At 34.2% G+C, this 24,382-nt stretch overlaps 1 protein-coding gene across 2 annotated transcripts; it reads right to left on the bottom strand.

The window, feature by feature from the left end:
- On the bottom strand, nucleotides 1-23,074 carry LOC133185362 (E3 ubiquitin-protein ligase listerin-like). Of its 2 annotated transcripts, none has more exons than XM_061320524.1 (32): nucleotides 22,994-23,074; nucleotides 22,724-22,904; nucleotides 21,718-21,921; nucleotides 21,432-21,530; nucleotides 19,854-20,084; nucleotides 18,389-18,441; nucleotides 17,684-17,864; nucleotides 17,264-17,437; nucleotides 16,823-17,013; nucleotides 15,474-15,618; nucleotides 14,687-15,382; nucleotides 14,241-14,466; nucleotides 13,490-13,632; nucleotides 13,321-13,402; nucleotides 12,960-13,110; nucleotides 11,810-11,957; nucleotides 11,416-11,634; nucleotides 9,771-9,889; nucleotides 9,252-9,353; nucleotides 8,790-8,932; nucleotides 8,423-8,561; nucleotides 6,298-6,442; nucleotides 5,857-6,073; nucleotides 5,338-5,575; nucleotides 5,148-5,222; nucleotides 4,602-4,791; nucleotides 2,561-2,705; nucleotides 2,111-2,240; nucleotides 1,629-1,716; nucleotides 1,103-1,297; nucleotides 536-703; nucleotides 1-248 (listed from the first exon to the last, which is right to left on the bottom strand). In XM_061320524.1, exons 2-32 carry the CDS (start codon nucleotides 22,775-22,777, stop codon nucleotides 189-191), a joined length of 5,151 nt encoding a protein of 1,716 aa, XP_061176508.1. In that variant the 5' UTR covers nucleotides 22,778-22,904; nucleotides 22,994-23,074; the 3' UTR covers nucleotides 1-188. The 2 variants fall into 2 exon arrangements, with proteins under 2 accessions (XP_061176508.1, XP_061176507.1); XM_061320523.1 differs by having other exon boundaries at nucleotides 22,990-23,011.
- Nucleotides 23,075-24,382: the final 1,308 nt, after the last annotated feature.

Genomic DNA, 24,382 nt, shown 5'->3' with positions numbered 1-24,382 from the left:
TTTGTGTAAACATTTTAAGATTCCTTTTCAAAATGTTTATAAAAGCAAATAATTAATTTATAATATTGGGCATTTCTTTCCAGTTAATCAAGATAATACGATGTGTAAATTAAAATATCCTAATTTTTATTTAAAAGATAATTTCAAGGTCACAAGATAATGTCCATCACAGATAAGCTTGCACCAGACTAGAAAAGATTTCGACATAATGGACAGGTAGAATTGTGGCTTGTCTGGAACCATTTGTACTGAAAGAAAGAAAATACAATTGTCATTAGTTTCATATAATCCATTTAGGTTGCTGACAATAAATCTGAAAAATCTATGTAGGAATAAATGTATTTTGAAAAAGAAACATAAAAAATTCTCACACTAAGAAGAGACTCGGTACATATATTGGTGCCTGGGTTTTGATATATGAATACCTTATATACATTTACATATAAAATCACCTGTATTTATATGTTTATGTCATCATATACATGTTCATTTATATTCTTTAAATTTATATTCCGGGAGGTAACTCCTGACTCACCAGACAGGCTGAGTGGAATTTTTTCTTGCAGGTTTTACATGAGAGCCGTGGTAGCTGGAAGTTTGTGCCATGTAGAACAGAGAAACAGATCATACAGTCATCCACTCCCTCAAATCTCTTATCAATGTTCCTCCTCCAGATCCTCAGGCCATCCATTATACTACCATTCTATGTTATACAAATATGTAGATGAGTTATGAAGACAAGCACATTAATACAGTTAATAACATGTACAGTAAAACATGGTTATAGCGAATATGCTTATAAGAAATTTACACGTACAGCAAAGAGATTTCATTTCCTGTAGTTTTAAATAGTGTTGTGTCCCTGACACTTTGTATAAGTGCATTATACTGTTCATTTATTCTATGCATACAACAAAAAATTAGGAAAGTATGGTTTTTTACTTCGCCATGAACTCAAACAGAAAATGAAAATCTTTTTCTTGTGTACAAGGAATTTAAAAAGATAGATCAAAATTTCTTATTAGATTTGTGTGAAAAACTGAAAATTCAATGTGGTGAATATATGAAACACTTCATGAAATTTAAAGATAAATTTGTTTACCTGGTGCTGTAAAAATATGTTCAATTGCAGCAGCCATTTGTCCCATTGCTGGGCTGTGACTCCAACCTTTTTCTCACTGGATACAGTGATGTTTCCAAGGGGATAATTCTGGGGAAGAGTGATGACTACCTCAATACATACCTCCTCAAGTGTGTGTATAGCCACAACCTCACGAGTGGAGGGGCGGGTCTTCACCTGAAAAGTAGGAACAGAGATTCAAATTATCAATCATAGTAAGAGTTTACAGAATTGTGAGAATAGTCTGGCCAAAAAAAAACATTTAGGGGGAAAGTCTACAATATATTAATTAATCATTTGAGAACCACCAAACAGAATCTAGAGAAAAAATATGGTAAATTAAGCTTATAGGAGATTGATCTAGATTCCATAGTCACCTAATTTAAATATTTTAAACATAAATAATAAATAAAAATGAATAAATATTTTTCTTTATCATTGCAACAATATGTAAACAATCAAGGTACACTGTTAATATCTACATGTTTAGATACTGTATCAAACTCACAGTGAAATTTACGTCTTTCTTGTCTATTGCGTCCAGAGAGGAGATTTCTTCTGTACACAGAACAGGGCTGACATATTTACTGGTAAATCTGTAAAATCATTTATCAGTGATACAACAAGGTCTAGTACTGAGAAACCAATTGAAGAATATGAATCCAAGGTTGGATGGACATACTATCAATAAAACTTTTGTTCTAAAGCTTGATCAAATGTGAAAACAATAGTCCAGTGAAACATGCTTATAGTGAATTGACGCTTATAGCAAAGTTATTTTCATTCCCCATGACTTTAAAAATACATAACTGAGATTCTTTATATCGATATAAGGAACATACTTTTACAGTAATGGAAAGTCTTTTGGATTTGTAAAAAGATCCTTATAACCAGGATTCCCTTATAAGCAAGTTCCTTAATTACCAAGTTTTACTGTAAATACAAGTAAGGCAAAGCCCTAAAAAGAATAACTTTAGTTGTAATACTGACTTGTCTACATAACTGACAGATTTCCTGTCTTGGTCCTTCCACCACAGTCGTACCAGGGCTGGTGTTGTCTTCAGAGCATCTTTATAAACACTGCAGGCCAACTCACATATCTCAAAAGCACTGGGCTCACCTGGGGAAAAATACACAGTGTTAAAGCCTACAGCAAAGCATTGTTCTATCAAAGATAACCTTTAATGTTAGTTTATTAGAAATTTTCTGTCTGAACAATATCAAAATCAACATTTCCTTCACACTAAGTCTTGTGAAGGGAAAAAAGTTTTTTTTTTTGTTGAATAAAAAGATATAGATCAAAGCATACATGAACACAGTTAAAAGTCAGTTAAACACTTTTATACTACAATAGTATTGAACATTTCTCAAACAATTAATTTTGGATAAATTTCATATTATAAGAACAAATATAGAATGGAATTTAAGTTCTGGCTTTACCTAATGCCTGAAGAGAAAAAGGTTTCTCAAAAATGTTGCTTTTGTCTTTATTGATTGGAACCTCTGGCATCAACCGGAAAATAACCGACATTAGCTGGCTCAGGCAGCCATGCTCTTGTAAATAAGCTGCATATTTTGACCGTAGCTGTAAAAATTATAATTTGGCTGAAGTCTTTGCTTAATTTTACTGCCTTTTAGTTCTTGACAATGCCATCATAGTATAAATTAGATTTAATTCTATAAGATTGAAAACAATTTTCTCAATTTTACCCTTTCAACCCTGAACCATGTTTGTAACAAGAGGCCCAGGGGCCACATCGCTCACCTGAGCACTATGGCTAGGAAAAAGCAGAAATCACTTCAATCTTGAAAGGTTGAAAAGTTTAAATATAAAAGTGGTTGGGGGGAGGAGGGGGGGTGTCATGAATTGAACAAATTTGAATCTACATTATCTGAGGATGCTTCCATTTAAATATGACCAATCATGGCTTTGCTGTTCTTGAGTAGAAGATTTTTAAAGATTTAACCTATGTATTCCTATGTAAAACTTTGATCACCCATTGTGGCCCCAACCGACCCCCAGGGGTCATGTTTGAACAAACTTGAATGTACACTATCTAAGAATGCTTCCATATAAATATGACCAATCATGGCTTTGCTATTCTTAACAAATAGTTTTTTTTAAAGATTTTTACTATGTGTTCCTATGTAAAACTTTGATCGCCCATTGTGGCCCCACCCGACCCCCGGGGGTCATGATTCGAACAAATTTGTATGTACACTATCTGAGGATGCTACCATATAAATATGACCAATCATGGCTCTGCTATTCTTAACAAATAGTTTTTTTGAAGATTTTCCCATATATTCCCATGTAAAACTTTGATCGCCCATTGTGGACCCACCTGACCCCCGGGGGTCATGATTTGAACAAATTTGAATGTACACTATCTGAGGATGCTTCCATGTAAATGTGACCAATCATGGCTTTGCTGTTCTTGAGAAGAAGATTTTTGAAGATTTTCCCATATATTCCTATGTAAAATTTTGATCGCCCATTGTGGCCACACCCGACCCCCGGGGGTCATGAGTTGAAGAAACTTGAATCTACACTACCTGAGGATGCTTCCATGTAAATATGACCAATTATGGCTTTGCTGTTCTTGAGAAGAAGATTTTTAAAGATTTTTTCCTATATATTCCTATGTAAAACTTTGATCGCCCATTGTGGCACCACCCGACCCCCGGGGGTCATGATTTGAACAAACTTGAATCTACACTACCTGAGGATGCTTCCATGTAGATATGACCAATTATGGCTTTGCTGTTCTTGAGAAGAAGATTTTTAAAGATTTTTCCTATATATTCCTATGTAAAACTTTGATCGCCCATTGTGGCCCCACCCGACCTCCGGGGGTCATGATTTGAAGAAACTTGAATCTACACTACCTGAGGATGCTACCATATAAAAATGACCAATCATGGCTTTGCTGTTCTTGAGAAGAAGATTTTTAAAGATTTTTCCTGTATATTTCCTATGTAAAACTTTGATCGCCCATTGCGGCCCCACCCTACCCCCGGGGGTCATGATTTGAACAAACTTGAATCTACACTAGCTGAGGATGCTTCCACATAAGTTTCATGTTTTCAAGCACAGTGGTTCTTGAGAAGAAGATTTTTTAATGATGCCATTAATTTTTCACAAATTCTTAATTATCTCCCCTTGGAAGAAGGCGTGGCCCTTCATTTGAAGAAACTTGAATCTCCTTTACCCAAGGATACTTTGTGGCAAGTTTGGTTGAAATTGGCCCAGTGGTTCTTGAGAAGAAGTCGAAAATGTGAAAAGTTTACAGACGGACAGACAGACGGACTACAGACAAAATGTGATCAGAAAAGCTCACTTGAGCCTTCGGCTCAGGTGAGCTAAAAATGAGAGTAAAATAAGGATTGTCAGATGCTACCTTCAGAATATTGAAAGATACAGATAAAACAGGTAATCCCACTGGAATTGAGGGACTACTATTCATGTATCATATTTTACCTCTGCTGGAGAATGATGAAATGAGGTCAGTAAGAGTTTCCATGACAACAGATATGCCAGAACATGTTGAAATATTTCAGAGAATGGTTCCACAATGAATTTCTGATCCACATTGAGGTCTAGTAACACAGTAGACAGAGTTGTTGAGTGTTTGTTTCTAATAACTTGTATCAGTGAGACAGGGGGACTCCTGCAAAACAAATATAGCTAAATGTCAGTAACTTAGATAGGCCAAAGCAATCTGAAAACACTTAATCTATTGTTTCTAAAGCAAGATGGGAAAAAATTGTTAAACCATTTTTGTTTTTTTTTTTTTTTTACTGTTTATAATTTCTAAAAAAAAAAAAAAGAAAAAGCTGTCAAGAAAATCCTGTTTGATGTGACATCTCAGTGTAGTAAAAGTTTATTTCTAACTTAAGTTAGGAACAAAATAAGAATTTTTTTAAACATTGTCATACACTTTTTGGGGGGGGGGGGGGGTCTTCATGCATAAACTGTTATAATTCTGCTTTAGTTGACAGATAAGATAATGATTTGTTTGTTTACCTTGAATTCTGCTCCTCCTCTCCCTCCACATCAGTTGCCTCCTCTTTGTCATAGGTAGGAAGTTCCGGCGCAACTCTAAAATATTGACACATTTTTAAAAAAGAGTGCAATAGAAGCTAGAAGGCATATTCAATGAAAATTAGATCTTAATTTACAATTACCTCCTGACATACAGCATACACTTGGTTACCTTTTGAGAATATGATAAGCAGCTAATTGTACACTTCTATGTGGAAACATAAGACATGGGGTCATGTGATTAAGGAGAGACTGGAGAGTGTCTGGCAAGGGAGACGACTGATCAGCGATAAGATATGCTGGTAACTTGTGACCTATCACCTGTTGCTTGGGGCAATATGAAGCAGCACTGGTCACACCTCTTATTAGACAGTCCAAGACTCCTCTCAAGGGTTTCTTCCTCAATTTGCCTACATTATCATATAATTATATACAATTATTACATGTTTATCATGATCGTTAGTTGGAATTTTGTTAACATGATAATCACCAAATGTTACCACTTTAAAATCATATACGAAAGTATGCAAACACTGTAGGAAACTGACTCATAACTTATCATTTTACATAGTATTTATAAATAACTGCATCAGAAATTCAAGCAAAAATTTGTTTTGCAACAAAAATATATTAATCTAATTTTTTTTAATATAATAGTTCATATGCCATATATTCCTAAAAAAAATCTTACTAGTAAGTCCATGGAAAACTGGTAGCAGGGAAGAAAAAATTCCCTCACTGAAAAATTCCTCCCACTCAGTGGCCAGGTTCTTTGGGCATATATCCTGCTGGACTGGTGATAAATCCTCAATAGTGTGGGCCACCTCAGACACTAGGAGACAGACAGACAGGGTGAATACCTGGACAGGGACTGATGTCATCAGCTGGGATTCACTCTCACTCACTGTCTGTAATTCAGGGGAGAAAAATATTTAAAACTTTTCCCATCTCATTGTTCTGTGTTTCTTTGGGATAAAATACAAATTATTGAGTGTTAGGTATGTGAAATTTTGTACATCACAACCTCTGTAACAACATGTTTAAGTTCAATGTTTACTGCACATCAGAATTTTCATATTTAAAGGAAAATGGAAGACTACAGCGAACTTTCAATGTGCACTTTGAATTATACCTGTATAAGGCTAACTGCTGTGCAGAGAATAAAATCCCAGACTTTGTCTGATAATTTTTCAGGGAAATACTGCACTGCCCTCTGTAGGAACCTGACTATTTCTACATTAGCAAGAACCTTAACTCCATCAGCATCTGTCAGATTACTGTAAAACAAGAGGCCCATGGGCCACATCGCTCACCTGAGTAACTTTGGCCATGCTGTTCTTTACCAAATTTCCCCTTTAAATACCTATTGTGGCCCCGCCCTACCCCAGGGGGTCCTGATTTGAACAATTAGAATCTACACTACCCAAGGATGCTTCCACATAAGGTTCAGCTTTTCTGGCCCAGTAGTTCTTGAGAAGAAGATTTTTAAAGATTTTTCCTATATATTTCAATGTTAAACTTGGATTCCCTATTGTGGCCCCGCCCTATCCCCGGGGGTCATGATTTTAACAGTTAGAATCTACACTACCCCAAGATGCTTCCACATAAGTTTCAGCTTTCCTGGCCCAGTGGTTCTTGAGAAGAAGATTTTTAAAGAATTTTCCTATATATTACAATGTAAAAGTTGGATTCCCTATTGTGGCCCCGCCCTATCCCCGGGGGTCATGATTTTAACAATTTAGAATCTACACTACCCCAGGATGCTTCCACATAATTTTCAGCTTTTCTGGCCCAGTGGTTCTTAAGAAGATTTTTTAAGATTTTTCCTATATATTAAAATGTAAACTTTGGATTCCCTATTGTGGCCCCGCCCTACCCCCTGGGGTCATGATTTTTACAATTTAGAATCTACACTACCCCAGGATGCTTCCATATAAGTTTCAGCTTTTCTGGCCCAGTGATTCTTGAAAAGAAGATTTTTAAAGATTTTTCCTATATATTACAATGTAAAACTTGGATTCCCTATTGTGGCTCCGCCCTATCCCAGGGGGTCATGATTTTGACAATTTAAAATCTACACTACCCCAGGATGCTTCCACATAAAGTTCAGCTTTTCTGGCCCAGTGGTTCTTGAGAAGAAGATTTTTAAAGATTTTTCCTATATATATCAATGTAAAACTTGGATTCCCTATCGTGGCCCCGCCCTACCCTGGGGGTCATGATTTTAACAATTTAGAATCTACACTACCCCAGGATGCTTCCACATAAGTTTCAGCTTTTCTGGCCCAGTGGTTCTTAAGAAGAAGATTTTTAAAGATTTTTCCTATATATTTCAATGTTAAACTTGGATTCCCTATTGTGGCCCCGCCCTACCCCCGGGGGTCATGATTTTAACAATTTAGAATCTACACTATCCCAAGATGCTTCCACATAAGTTTCAGCTTTTTTGGACCAGTGGTTCTTGAGAAGAAGATTTTTTAATGACCCCACCCTATTTTTGTCTTCTCTTGATTATCTCCCCTTGTGAGGGGACTTGGCCCTTCATTTTAACAATTTAAATTTCCCTTTACCCAAGGATGCTTTGTACTAAGTTTGGTCAAAATTGGCCCAGTGGTTCTTGAGAAGAAGTCAAAAATGTGAAAAGTTTACAGACGGACGGACAGACAGACAGCTAGACAGACAGACGGACGGACGGACAAACGGACGACGGACAAAATGTGATCAGAAAAGCTCACTTGAGCCTTCGGCTCAGGTGAGCTAAAAAATTAACCATTTAAAAGACATTGTCACATAAAACAGCAGGCACTGACATTATAAAGAAGCCTCCTTGTATTTGCATAGGTTTGCTCATTTGGTAGAGGTTTCAGTTTGGTACAAATAGCTGGAGATGTCCTTAAATACTGTACATGAAAAGGTTTAGTGGGGAGTAAAATAAGAGGCTCTTGTTTCTGTAAACAAGGTAGAAGATATTATTCCACTGTGTTTTCTCTGAAAGAGAAAATGGCTGCAATGTTCGGGAGGGGGTATGCCATGTAATTTGGAGTTAAAAAATTGTGTTATTATTACACTAAGGTGTAAACTTTTATTACAGAAACAAGTGCTTAGGAGTAAAATTCATATTTTCAGCATTGACAAAGACAGAAATACAATGTATAAAGCTTTGCAATTTTTGTCCAAAAAAAATCAAAATTCTGTAGAAACCGAATAATTTATCGTAAAATTAAAATTGAACACTAACAGATGTATTATTTTTTTACCATTCACACAGGAGAAGATCATCCATCTGGTCTTTCCAGGTCATGATCTGTGTAAGTACACTTGTACCCAGCTCTGCCATCTCTTCATTAGCCTTGCTCCTCAGTGCAGCATTAAGGACACATAGTGCAGATATTCCTCCTATTTTGTATATTTAAAAAGTCCTACTCTATTATCTTTTCAAATTGGTTTATAAAAGTATAAATAAAACTGTATTAGAATCGCAAATTAAAGAACTAACGTTTTCATGGTTATCAAATATGGTATGGAGTCCAATGTCACTGCTTATTTTGATGAAAATTTGATACACATGAACAAACATGAACATATATATGAACAGTGCACATCAATTTGTGCACTTTTACTTGCCATTAGCTGACATGACAGTCTCAACATCACAACTGATGATCCTAGCAACCATGACCTCTGTCAATGTCATTAAACCAGCTATGTCAAGGTGCTGGGCTATTGTCTGTAATGTCTGGATACTGTGTTCATCTAACTCTGAGAATCTAATCATAGAAATATAATGTCAAAAATACCATAGATGTACACCACTCTCCCTCATACATGTATATACATGTCATAAAATTACTGAATCTTTGTATCCATAAAAAAAATCACGACAATTTAAAGTCACTTAATTTTCTTGAAACCTTATTTTCCCAAGAAAGCTGTTTGATATTACTTGGCGAGACAAAATTCTCATGAATTCTGTTTGTTGTTAAAGCAAAAATTTATGCAAGAAAGAAATATTTCGTGAGCAGTCTCACATAAATGGTGGCATATAAACTTCTTGCAAATAAAGGTAATTTACAGTATAGACTGTACCTCTCTATTAAGCTGCTAACATTCACTCGATTTTCAGAATCTGATAGTACTTCTGGGAGAACTTCACTTAGAGACAAACTCAAAGACCCGTCATCTTTACATCTGTAAAACAATAAACATCAGTTTATTAAAAGTTTTAAAATGTTATGTCCAAGATGATCTTTGCTTTTACCTATCAAACTAAAGCATTTAAGATTTTGAGAGAAACAATATGTTCTTGGTGAAAAGGACTCAAATTACAGCCTTCAGAGAGTGCTGTCATTACTTATAGTGGTATTTTAGCGAGATGCAAATTTAGTGATTTATCCCCCAAAATGGTAAATATTTTTAGTGAGAAGTAATTTAAGCCATTTTATAAAGTCAAGAGAGATACATGTAGCTATTAAAACCTAAATGGAATAAAGAATTTTTTAGCGATGTTCAATTTTAGCAATTGCAGAACCCTAGCTTATAATGCCAAAATTGAATCCTCGTTAAAAATTCTGCTTAATGTACGGAATGTATATTCATATGTTATACCTGTCTAGGCTGTAATTAATCAGAGCAGTTCTCTTCTCGTGTGACATCCCCAGTACCAGAGATTTGGTTTTCTCTTCCAGTGTCTCTATTCCTTTCACTGTGTCGGCAAATCTTACCAACTGAAAAGTACCATACAAAACTTAAAGTTATCTGATTATGTTTAATCACAGATTGTCAAGCCCCCTTCCCCAAATTTCATTTTTAAGATTTGATTTTCACACAGAAATCTTTCTTAATTCATTTCATCTGACATTAATATTTTGTAATCAAAACTAGCCCACACACACTTTATTCAAAACTGAACAAAATAATGTATTGTGTGTACATGACATGAAGTCTTATGACAGAGTAAAACCAAATAAATGTGGATACACAAGGGTTGTCCAAAAAGTTGGTGGACAATGGCATTTTTGTCAAAATGAATGGTTCAAGATATGCTTATTGTATACCAAAATATTAGTCATGAAAATCGAAGTCGGAAAAGTTTGGTTTTTATTGATTGAACTTAATATTTTTGTAAAAATCTCGGTCATTAAAGGTCAACGATAGTGCGCACGGACCAGGGTTAAAATGCCATGAACTTTTTAATAAAGTGATCTGATTGAAATGATTATTTTCTTTTTAAAACGAGTCAAAGCTGAATAAAAATTTAACATATCTCAAATAAAGCAGTTATCACTATTTTCTGATACCTTTAGTATCGCTTACTAAATAGACAATGAAAATATTAAGTGAAAACCGCAAGAAGTATGTTTTAAAAATTGACAGAAAAAGTGACGACAGCCATCAGAACGGGACAGGGTCCAATCATACAATTATGGTTAATATAGTTGAAACGTCGTCAAAAACAAAATATTTATTCAAGCAACTTAAATTTATTGGAAAATATTTAGTCTAGTGATTTGTAATTGGTGTATACGATTTTTCAACGGTGTGTAAAATTTCGGAGACACTACAAGAAGTGGAAAACTACTGTTATTTGATGAAAATATATTCCTATTCGACATGACGTTGTTATAAACATAGCGCCGTCAGGCTGGGCTGTGCATCCTGTGTTTATGAAGTGTTAATATTAATGACGCTCATAAATTATTGTATATTGTTTTGAATTTTAAAATTTAAATTAATTATAATCTATACATAAATATTATTGCACACATTTGGTAATGTGGCATAATAAAGAAAAATGGCGTGCGTCTATGAACATGTGATAAAAAATTCAAAATTCATATTTCTGACGTTATCATGAAAAAAGCGTTACGTCAGACTGGCCTGTGCAACTTGCATATACAAAGTATTTACAGCTAAAACGTTCAGTAAATAGTGTGCATTGTTTTAATTTTTTGTACATTTACTCAATCATGGTCTATATTAAGATATTATTGTACATGTTTGCCATTGCGGACTTAATAAAGAAAATTAAGCATTTGTCCATGAACTTTTTGGACAACCCTCATACATGTATATTGCTCATGATAAGGCAAAAACTGTCTAATCCGACACCTGTGCAAACCTTATTATATTTTCTAAATTCTTTACGCTGTGTTATCTGACACTCCGTCTATACCAACATAAATTTGGTTTCCCACTGCATGTCAGATTAGACAGGTTTCACTGTATATTTTTGCTAAGAATTTCTCCTCACCAGTCTTTTTTCCATGTCTTGGTACACACGTACTAAAGCCACACTTTGTAGTACAGTCAGTAGAAGTTCCTGGTTGTCAAAGCAACAGTCTGAGGTCAATAAAAGCTGAACATTAAACAGGGTTGTGTATAACATTTGATTCAGACTGAATGAGCTGTCTGACATGGCAGGAAAGTTGAGGTAGGATAGACGTCCACTCACTAAGCAATATTCTGCCATCTACATGTAATGACATAAAAGAACAATTTTTAGCAGTTTAAAATGTCTCAACATCAATGCATTCTAAGCTTCTTCTTATGATCTAAAATAACTTTGGTATTTTCATTAAAGTATATCAGTGATAAAAATAATTCAATCTCAGTCAGGGAATCTCCCGCAATAATTTTCTTTTTACCGCTTTGGTCAAGGTTGGTTGAGTCTTAACAAAGAGTTCACTGAGGAAGACGGAGACAACTGGGTTCTCTTCTGTTTCATCTTCATGTGGGAGACTTCCTTTTATGACACCCATTAACTTCTCAGTAGAATGGAACAGACACTGAAACCTAAAATACAGATGAACTTCAGTATCTCAAGCTCTAGGGTTCGACACTAAGGCATGTCCGACCAACCCAGTCTAGTAAATGAATGGTTCAGTCAAGTAAAATGTTTGTGATCTAGACCGACTTGGTCCTGTAGATGAAATAAATATTAACCTCATTTCAGCCTTTTGAATAAATAATCTAAAAAGTTTTTTCTTTAAATTCTTATTTGTCTGATTATATACATACCCATCGCTCAGTAAAAGAAAATTTTCACTATCACTATTTTTTAGCCTGGCTGTAACAGACAAGTCACTATCGAAACTAGCTTCGTTCAGTATCAATTGGTATGAATAGTTATTGAATAATATATTCTTCAATTTATTTATATTTAGGGTACTGTACTTATTTTATTTAAGTTTGTTGAATGTTCTTTAAGGCTTATAATATTCCCATGTCCCGCTAATTTTGACTCAATGGTCTGCGACCTATGAAAAGTATGTCAAATGGTGCAAAAGACGATATCTTTATTAAAGTATGGTTTCAAACTTTTTTCCCATAATAATTAGCAGGTTATACAATGTAAATTTTCAAGTTTGGGCAGGGCTAGTGATTTTATGGACAGGGCTAGTAAAAATTAGGCAAGAAGCCCAACTGGTCTAGTACTCATAAAAGTTAATGTCAAACCCTGAGCTATGATATCTCAAATATCATAGATATCAAACAAACTAAAGATAGAATTTCCAAACACTTATTTTTTATATACATGTATTTTAGCCTTAGTTAGTAACTTGAATCCTCAGATTTCTCAGTTTTCCTCTATTTAAATGAGGTTTTAGATAATGAGGTTTGACCGTACATGTACTACATATGTACATGTATATATGAATTAATCATATATATATGAATTAATTCAGCATTTCAGAGGACTGAATCTGCACTGCTTGCTACCTTTATTGTTTATCTCATTAGCATTCTATCTGCAGATATTGACATAGAAACATGATTCACTGATTTAAATCTTACAAATCCATGGTTTCCGTCCTTAGTAATTGTTTGTGAATAACATCTTTGAATCTGTATAAAACAGATCCCTCCTGAAGAAATCCTCCTGTTTCCATGACAACAGATGCTATCCCAGAGGTCCATGCAATTTCTGCTTCCTGTCTTGTAGAATCTGAAAAAAAAAGAGAAATACAAGCATGACTATGTACTTAATAAAAAGTAACTGCAAACTGAGATTATATTCATATCAGATACATAACTAATGCCTCAGTATTTTACAAAAATGATTATCTGTTGAGATATACATGTACATATATGTACATGACAAATATTCTCTGTAGCTGAAATGGGAAAAATCAAACAAAAATATTTTCATAAGAACCTTGAAGCTGGAAAGACTGGTCTACACAGATGGAGAATAAAGACACCAGTAAGTTTTCCCCTGCATGTACCATGCCTGCATCCTGTAATTAAAATTACCAAAATAGTTCCATTTCTGATACAAAAACATCAAGACAGAATAATGAAGATCAGAATTAGGTGTTCTGTACCTTTAGATGCAGGAAGAAACTTGTGGTTGCCTTGGCAACAAATTTGACAGCAAGGTCTGCTTGCTGTATATCCTTGTTGAGTTCAAGATCAGCCAATGACTTATGGATGGTCTGTAGAATACCATGTACTGTAGCTGGTTTTACTGTTATAATAGAAGAAAATGGTTGATTAAAAAAATCACATTAACATGCACATGCCCTGTAGTGTGTCTTATTTCACAGATCAATATATATATATATATATACACACAAGTTTATTTTGCAACTTTCAAATATGAGAGAAAAACAATACAACATGTGTATAACAAAAACTGATATACATGTATGTAAATGACAGTAGGAATGTAGGACAGTGGAAACATTTTGTCACCAGTGCAAGAAAATCACAATTCATTACATTAAATAAATTATGGATAATTCTACAATTTATTACATAAATTTTACAGATAAATCTGTAATGCATTGCATCCATTGTTAATTTGCTGTCTCCTTGCATTGGGTCATATAATATGCATATTTTGAGCATCATTTCTTGACACTGTATGAAAGGGATTGGAAACAAAGGTTCAAGCTCTAAAACTTAGATAATCCTCCTCGAACATTTATGTTCATGTACTAAAGCAATTTAGTGATTGATTATATCTATATTTTACTGCATACCAGACTTTTAGTTTAGTGCCAGATAATATATATAACTGTGTATTATTTCATAAGCAAACCCGAAACATTGCCATGACAGCTTGATGTGTACCTCTATCTATCCCTGTAGATAGAACCAGTGTCAGGATGTCCCAGCCTTGTTGTATCCTATCCTCATCAGAGTTCCCCAGACTCTCCTCACACACAGTGTGGGCCACAGAGACTATCTTGTCCCCCAGGGAATCGCTGTGGAGCCAGTTATCTATCCCCACCATCTGCTTCTGCATCTGTACCATCTTACTCAGTAGGTTGTAAAACACAGAGAAACTGATGATTGTCTGAAAAAATGACACATTATTTATTGTCTATTTATGTCCCAGTACATCTGGAAAATTTTTAAATACAACAATTATCAACTAACTTTTCTATTTTTGCTTTATCATGTTTAGGGATTTGAAACCTTTCTTTTTGTACAACAGCAAATAACATTTACTTCACACAGGCATGTACAATTATGTAATTTTTTTTCGAGTTTCACTTAAATTTTTACAGCCTTACCTTGCATAGCTCTTCCAACAAAGTGTCAATCACTGATGATTCAAGCAAAGGAATGAAGCTACAAATAACACTGATTAACTGTACAGAATCATTTTCTTCCAATTCTTGTGATTGGTGTAACCATGGTAAACAAACATTGAACACGAAGTAGCTGGAGTGTGATTGGTCAGTTTTTACATCTCCATGGCATCTTTCAATAATATCCTTAATTGTTTTCTCCTCTGGTAATAGTTCAATTAAAGCAGCAAACAAATGTAGATTTTCTTTATTGCGATTCCTATGAGCCATCTCAAAAGATTTAATTGTCACCAAATGTACAAACTCCTTAGCTCCCCTTGATAATTCTCTCCTTTCCTGCTGGTTTATAGAGAGCTGCTCCATACCAGTAACTTCAGAAGCAGCAAATTTGACTTTCATTTTTACATCAGTCTTAGCTTTGTTGCCCATTTGTGGAAAAATCAAACACTTCACAAACTGAATCAGTCTGTCTGTGAAGTACCGCTCCTCATTGGACAGTCCTGAGCCAAGCCTTTCTGATACACTGAGCCCTAGCTCACTCCAGAATTTGGACAGTGTGTGTGTGTATTCATCACTTGTCTCCAGTGTTGTCAGCAGATTTCCCAGGAGACTGTACAGGGCTGTCTTGTGAAGAGCTGAGGTAGACTCGAATAATGAGGCATGGAGAACCTGCATTATCTACATAAAGGAGAAATTGTTGAAATTAAAGATTGAAATTATGCAGCTTGTCAAGTGTGGATCTCTGGACAATTCTTGTTTCTGTATATACCTGATCAGAGAACATGATTTCCAGGAACCAGTCATCTTTGCTGCTTTTCATGGTGGATTTAATAACAAACTGAGCACACTCAAAGAATGCTCGCACTAGAGCTCCTAATTCACTGGGACTGGCTTGAACCTGGTCCTTACTCAACCTGGAATTCATTGGCAAATGTTGATTATAATAGAATATTTTTATAACAAGTACATGTACATTACTTATCAAAAAAGATAACAAAACAGTCTTTTTGGCTCAAAATTATAAAAATAAGGTCATCTTTTTAAAAAAAGAAAACATATTCATATATGTGCAAGGTAACTGAATGAAAGAAGAAATGATGAAAACTGTGTACTGAGAAATTTTGAAGCTTATTTGGATTGGGCCATTTTGCTCTAGCCATAGATGAAAAAAAATAATTGGGCTAATATTTTGTTTTCATTTTAACATTTGCTGATTCATCAAACATGTTGGAAAAAACCATGTTACATAGAATGAAAGGCACATTGTGCTATCAAATCATTACCGGTACTTAAACAGTTTAACATGTTAATGTATATGTACATACATTAGTGTACATACATGTACATATACTAGTAAAGTCAAACTGTACGTTTAGTTTACAACTTTAAAGTATACAAACTCATTTGTCATACAACATTAATCTGAACAGAGATAATTGATCAATATATCAAATATGTATTATTGCACTCTACATTTAGAGTTCACAGTTCATAACATTCCATGTAAAAATTCACAGAGCCTTCTAGCATGAAAATGAATTTACAGGATTACAAAATACAAAAGTGACAAAAACAAGATTCTTTTGGGATACATGGCTTTGAATATCTCCCAGTTTCAATTTTTAAAGGGTGTACAGAAGTTCTCAGTTTTGTTAATTTAGAACACATTGATTTTTTAAATGGAAATTTCAAGTTATCTCATAGTTCTTTCTAATTTCACTCTAAAATAATAATTTACCATATTTAGAGAATTCAATGTTCTGAAGTTGCATATTATCATTTTTCTTTATAGAAATTCTTCAGATGTACTTAATGTACTAATCAATAATATCTAAGGATAGAAGTTTTAGTTTTATTAATTTACTTATCAATCTGACCTTGCCAATTTTCCTTAACACCATTATTATACAGGTTATCATCTTCTAAGATAGCAACAATAAGAATTTTATTTTTACACACAGTCATTTTTATAACAATACATGTCCTAAGAATTTTACAAATCAAAATAGGAAAGAAGTACACGTACTTTATGATAAAAGTGAATGTACTGAATTATTTTCAAGATACAGTGTTCAATTTGTAAGTACATTGTAGATGAGAATGATTGTATGTAATTACCCAGACTTCAAATAGTTGAAAAATTCAATGTAGAACTTGTAGCCTTCTCCCAGGAGAGTATGGGGAACTTTACTCAGGAAAGGCAGTAGGTCACCACCCATTAGACAGGCATTTCCATGGCAACCATTTTCTAAATATTTCCTTAGTTTTGGCCAGAAAGCTTTCTCGATATTAATATGCTGCCAGCAGTCCTGTCAATAAGAAATTGCATTTTGGTCTCTATAAGAAGGATATTTGTCCTTGTAAAAAATCTGTTATATGAATTGTTATTTCTTTTCTAGCAACAGAGCACCTTCCTTTATTTTCAATACAGGAAACATTACAATTCCTAGAGAAACATGACATAGCTTCATATAATTTACTCAGTACAAAAGGAAACTACAGTGTAATGAGTATCAATATTAATGTCCTGTTTAATTATGTGTAGCTTGATTGACTTACTTCAATGTAGCTAGCAAGAGATAGAGCTGACTCCCACAGACATGGACAGATAACTGCATCAGTCTCATCTATGTTGTGAAGGATGTGGGTAGAAACTTTCTTGGAATGCTGGGTAATAGTCCCAGTAAGTGTCTGACACATACCAGCCAGGAATGAGTAAACTGCAGCCCGAACCTGCAAAGTCAAAATTGAAGACAATAATTTATCTTCATGGTTAGATATTCAGTTTCATCAAACATGTAATTGAAAACCCCAGGTTAAGAATTTCTTGTTTTATTTTTAATACAATAGTATGAATTTGCTGAATTGACAAATTTGCTTCAACACAAGGTGAGCACTCTCTGTGTATCTGTGGCTATGTATGAGTGAAGTTTAACTAATTTAAGATATACACTAATGTAGCGGTCATATTATCCTTACACTAATAACTTGCGATTTTCCATGTTTCCAAAATTTTGGATCTTTCAAAAGGTTATCCATATTATCTGAGAGAGATGCGAGTTGATCAGATGGAAGAGCAGTCAGTAGTTTCCTTAGAGCCAACAGTGAGGAGGTTAACACTCTGTTGTACTTATTTTCCATGTCTTCTTTTTCTGTAGTTCTAGATAAAAACACAAAGAAAACTGTATGTCATTGGCAAGCTGTACAATAATGGCATTGTAAAAGTCTAATCAAAGGAAAACAGCAAGAAAGATATCACTTTAAGGCCATCTTTTAAATGACTTTCTGTTCGCCCTCTCCTGACCAACCTACTTAAAATGGCCTGACTCAAAACTTTTTTAGAATCTCCTGGAAAATATTTTTTTTTCAAATTCACTTGAATTTTCTCATCCCATCAACAACTTATTTCATTTTAATAATACTTTCAATTTCAATAATTTTGAAAATGAAGCATTGATGTTCAAAATTTCTGAAAAAAAAATGCAATTTTTTATACTGAGTCCGGAGATTGCAAGCAAACATATTTTTAAAGATGGCCTAATGTCCATAGTTAGTATTAATTATTTTAGAGTTTTTCTGAAAACATTTTCATTCAAAATTTTTTTAAATCTTTAAATCAAATTTTTTTTAAATTAACATTTTAAGATGGATATCTCTATACAGGTATATCCTGGAAATTCTTACTTTGGGTCACTCAGTGTTAGTGGGGTCTGTCTTAAAATGTTGTCCACAAGATACTGAAAATCAAAAATGTACGATTTTATTTACTGAAAATAAATATTTTGCTTACAAGGGAAAAAACTTAAACACAGTAATCAACATGCATCGTCCATGAAGAACAAAGATTAAAACTGCCTGCTATGTTCAATTCAATAGATGTAAATGCTACTTACAAAGAATACTTTTTCCTCATTGGTTATCTTACTAATGTTACTGTAGTAAATAGTCTAATATCAACTTCCTACCCATCTATCCCCCCCATCTTCGCTAGCCAAGGGTTTCTGATACGCTACTCTCCTCATAAATCCTTGGCATACGGTGCTGACAAAGACGGGATTGTTTTTGTCATGTGATCATGATTCTTACCAGGTACCCACAGATTGCGTCATCAACAGAAATAAAAAGCGTATTTTAAAAAAAATTGTTTTTAAAGAATAATTAACAAGAAGGTATTGAGTTATGTTAATTTGTTATTTAAAAATGTAAAAATGCAAATCTACATCTTCAGTATAGATTCTTAATCACATATTTTGCACGTAGCTTTAGATATTGGATGACACCATATAGCTATTCATAGAATGGCATGTTATCTTACGGATCATTGTTTACTTGCGTTTTACATTACCGATATTAAAGAGTCAAGATATATCCCGAAGGCAAATATCGTCATTTACAAAAAACAATTGCTGATTGGTCGAACGTTGTCGATCAACTCCAATCACAACTTGAGAAAAAAATCCCAATTCTTTTTAACACCGTATGCCAAGGGCTTATGAGGAGAGTAGCGAATCAGAAACCCTTGGCTGGCGAAAATGCTATCCCCCCCTTCTCCCTTCTTTTTTGTTTGGACTATGAATTCTTAAGATTATTATGTACATGTATCATTAAAGAACTAGGGGTGAAACGATACACCTCCTTCACGGTTCGATACGTATTGTATAATTTTGTCTCGGTTCGGTTATTTTCGATACGATACATTTTGATAGAAGGAAACAAATTCAACGTTGTTTTATGCTTTCTTTTTCTAAATCTAGTCACATATTTTACGAATTTTATTTGCAAATTGACTACAAGAAATTGATTAAAATTATTTGACTGTCCAAAATTATTTTACAAGCTATCAGATATCAAAAATTTACATTTTCTATACTTATTTATACTGAGTAACGTGTTACACCCTATCTCAAACCCGACTGAATAACGATCCCGACCGAAAAATGAACCGAACCGAAAATTAGAGATTTTGCACCGTGTATCAAACCGAGAAAAAATACCGCGGTGCATCGATACCGCGGTGAACCGTTTCACTCCTATAAAGAACATGCATGCTATAAAAACGAAAATGTATGTACTACTTGTAAAATTTGTTACTTTCTGACCACCAAAACAATTCTTTAACATTTAAATGTATAACATCTACATGTGATACCTCTGTTGATTCTTGTTTACAAAACACCAGTGCATCTGTCTGTTTGGTTGGAGGAAAGGCAGTCTGGAAAGCTTGTTGTGCTGCGGTGGCCACAGTGGGATAAGTGTCACACTGACTGAGAAGCCACGCCCCCATCAGGGTCTTTAAGTGAGGAGCCAGATTTTTCCTCATTCTAAGAACCAGTGTGTTCATAGCTGTCTGAGTCATCTCCCTTACTCTGTGATCTACATCCTATAAATTAAAACAGTAAGTCTCAACAGCATATTTCATTTAAACAGGAATCAAACAGTGCAGATATTGATCAAGAAGTTCAACATACTGACAGAATATTTATTAAAGAATAATTTAATTCTGGTTATATTGCAGTATTTGAATGGATGAAAAATTTACTTTATGTCGTATAAATTGGGTTGCCTATGTCACAATGACTCGAGTCAAAAACGCATCAATCCGCCTGATGTTACATTTAAATTTTGTACAATTTGTAGTCTTTTTTTTTAAGGGCAATCATCTTTTTTCTTACCTTAAATGAATTGAAAATTAAATTATATGGAATAAATTTAATAGCTACCCAATTTATATGGTATAAACTGGGTTGGAACAGTTTACGCTTTTTAATAAACCACTTCACGGTTTATAAAGCATAAACTGCCCCAACCCAGTTTATACCATATAAATTTGGTAGCTATTAAAATCATTCCTTAATTAAGCACTGCACAAAATGCTACATTAATTTGAAATTAAGAAACCTTTTCAGTTACCTCAAACAAAATGAATTCATATTTTAAACATGAAAATTAAATTCTAAAATATTCCAGACAAAGAAGAAGTCTGTGAGCCAATGCTCACTAATAATACTCCCGCTCTGATGTGAATATACACTCTGATGTGAATATACACAAGTTCATTGAAAGAATTATCCTTTCTTAAAATTTTTTTCCATTTCAGGTTAATCTTTTTTATCATCATTAAAATTTATCCAGAAAGTCAATGTCCACAGTAACAAAACATTAGAACCAAATCAAAGCCAGGAAAAACAGAAACTTGACATCAGATTCGTACAAAAATAAATCCGAACATATGGCATGCCTAAACAAAGTGTGCTTAAATTTCAAGCATCTGCCTTATGCAATTGCTTAGAAAACTGTGACGGAAATTTGGTACGGACAGATGCAGAGATAAACAGTAAGTTAACATAGGATTCATACAAAAATGAATCCCACCATATGGCATGCCTAAACAAAGAGTGTGCTAAAATTTCAAGCATTTGCGATGAGTAGTTGCTGTGAAAATTATGGCGGAAATTTGGTTCAGACAGACAGACAGCTAGACACACAACGATAAAACAGTATACCTCCCTATTCTTCATACCAGGGGTATAAAATTATACAGACATCCAATTTCAGGATTTAACAACAACAAAAAAGCATTTGGATTGGTGCATAAAATCAGGGTTGTTCAGGTAACTGTAAATAAACAAATTTTGTTCATGGGCCTAATCTGACCGGAAACATTCATGTACGATTAAAGTATATGATAACATTAATCACTTTGTTTCAAATATCAGTTTATACTTACTAGGGTCATTTTATTGTAAATTCTTGGCCAGTAAGGAAGCACTGCTTTGACACACTCTTCATCTTTTTCTTTACATAAACTGCTGAATTCCTGTAGTGCCTTTTCATGGATATATGTAGATTTAAATATTAACTATCAAATATCTTGACATTGACATATTGAAAAAAGAAGAAGAAAAAAATGTGAGAATGGCTATATAGACATTCTACCAGATTTTAAGTGTACTTGACAGAGTTTTGAACTTAAAGAAAAAAAATTCCAGTATATATTATTAAGTGGAACTTACTTTGACTTTTGTGGTAGCATCTCTTTTGCTGAGCTTTCGAAGAACCATGCGTATATCTGAATCTAAACTTGAGTCAACATCATCCAAGCTGTGGCTTACTGGCACATATCCAGGGCTACCGCTTTGAAAACCAAACCCTATGAATCCAGTGGGGGCTGTCCCTGCCTCAAGGAGAAGCTTGGCAGCTTCACTACTGCTGGAGGGCTGTAAAGTTAATAAGTAAATGCAAAGTATTTATTCCACACTATACAGTCAAACCTCATTATCTCAAACTCAATGGGACCAAAAAAACTTCGAGATATCTGAGGATTCAAGGCATTCGGGGTAAAATACTTAAAGAATAAGCGGTGCGACTTCCAAATCACTTCAACATATCCATGGTATATGAGATATCAATGTATATACATTTACAACTTAAAATCAATTAAAAGAACATGGTTTGATAAGTACTTCCAAAGACTAAACAAAGTAAAACTTTATATCAGCTGAACACAGTCAGTATCTATAAAAAGACAACAATTTGGAGTCCAATCCACATTCACGTATGGCAGTGTGACTCCAAATTCTTATCTGATACATATATCATGGAAAAGGCATATAATCTATCAGCTGTTAATGGACAGATAAAAACTTAATAATAATTCAATTCACTTTATTGACAATTACCATGTCGGCATACAGTCATGACATAAAACGAATTAACAAGAATAATACATACATATACAAAGTGACAAATGTGAGTTGAACAAAACAATGTAGAGTATATTCTCATATTTCTAAGTATTCATTGCTGACTTTCTTTTCTGGTGTCAAAGCACTTTTTCAAAAAACAACATATCCTTCTAGCAGTTGTAATATTTGTAGGATTGACAATTATTCTAATGGGATTATCACTAGTATATGTGTTTACATTAAATATATCAGTATAATTGCATCTAAATTGGTCATACTTTGAACAGTATAGAACAAAATGTTTTTCATCTTCAATAAATAATTTAATACTAACTTTCGCATTTCCTTTGGTTCTCTGTGCTTGCTTTTTACTCCCATGTCCCGGCATTTTGATAAGGGTGAATATATCTGCCCAAATTGACTAAATGAATACTGAGGACACGATGGAAGCTTGGCAGACTGAGGTGTTGATCACATGTTGTGAAACATCTGTATTTCGTGGCAAGTCTTGTTTCCTTGCATAAAATGGTACATAGATGTAAAATTCACTTAAAATCGTAGATAAATGAACTTAATAACAATGTTATTACTCTATAAAACTTACATAATACTCTTCAACTTGATGAACAGTTTTTTTCCCGAGAAAGTATTATCGTTTTCAAATTTTCCACATTGATTTGAGCGACCATGCAAACCGGAAGTTCTTAAAATTAGTGAGTAATTCGGGGTCCCAGTAATTCCATTGGAACCAAATCGCTCAGCGTGAAATGCATCGTATGTTAAATACAAGGTATTCACTTTGCTAGACTGCCTGTCTCTATTGTACAGCGCACATATAAGACAGACAAGGCCAGTCTATTCATTTTGCTCGACAACAGCGAAAAAGTCGACATTTTATCGGAGAGTTTATGATTATGATGTTCAAAACGCTTTATTGGCTCCATGGACCTATATACTAGTATATAGTACCAAAGCCTATTAGGATCAAACTACGGTAAAAAAAAAAATTAAAAGGCGTTATAACGCCTTTTTAAAAGGCGTTATAACGCGGAAAAAGGCGTAATAACGCAAATAAAGGCGTAATTACGCCTTTCCAAAAGGCGTTATAACGCGAAGAAGGCGTTATTACGCCTTTCCAAAAGGCGTTATTACGCCTTTCCAAAAGGCGTTATTACGCCTTTCCAAAAGGTGTTATTACGCCTTTCCAAAAGGTTTATCACGCCTTTCCAAAAGGCGTTATTACGCCTTTTAAAAAAGCGTTATTACGCCTCTTTTTTTTCAATACATGACTTACTTAGCCCACCCTGGGGGCTGATTATAATTAGATTTCTAGGAAAAAAGATTTTTAAATGTGTAAAATATTTTCAGTGTTAAACCAACTTAGTTCTTCTCTGATGCCAGCCACCAAGGTGTATGGATTTCAGAAATTTTGTTGAAGGCTAATTGCTCATCATACCTATGCAAATACTTTGCCTGTTTTTTACCAAGAGGAGAGAAAAATATTTCAAATTTGACATGAATTTTTAATACGTGGCTAGCAAAGCCCAAAGCTGGTTTTGCCTATATCCTGGATTTTCAAAAGTAGAGTGTTGACTTCTCTTAATATGCATGCGAAATGCAAACAACTGTCTGCGAGATGTGCAGGAATATAGAAAATACTATAATTTATAATATTAAAACTATAATCTAAATATTGCATAAATAAAGATGGCTTTGGTTCAATCTTTCATATATTTACTATTTTAAAATAACGCCTTTCCATTTTTGGATACAACTCCTTTTCAAACAGGCCGGTAGTACGAATGTGAGTGGGGGGGGGGGGTCCCCCACCCCACTTTTTGGGAGAATAGTCTTGCTTTAGTTTAAATATAAAAAATCATTAATTGATTGCTTGGTCCCTTAACATTTTGTTGCAGTATGGTTAAACTCGGGCAAGTCATTGCATTTAAAAAAAAGTTTTACCGAAAAATTAGAAAAAGTTTCCCTCAAGTTT

This window comes from Saccostrea echinata, unplaced genomic scaffold (genome assembly GCF_033153115.1).
Source record: "Saccostrea echinata isolate AGI-Se365-2 ecotype Australia unplaced genomic scaffold, CSIRO_AGI_Sech_v1 ptg000012l, whole genome shotgun sequence".
In the NCBI taxonomy this organism is placed as follows: domain Eukaryota; kingdom Metazoa; phylum Mollusca; class Bivalvia; order Ostreida; family Ostreidae; genus Saccostrea; species Saccostrea echinata.
The sequence above is the reverse complement of the archived record's forward strand: the minus strand, read 5'-3'. Positions and strand labels throughout refer to the sequence as shown.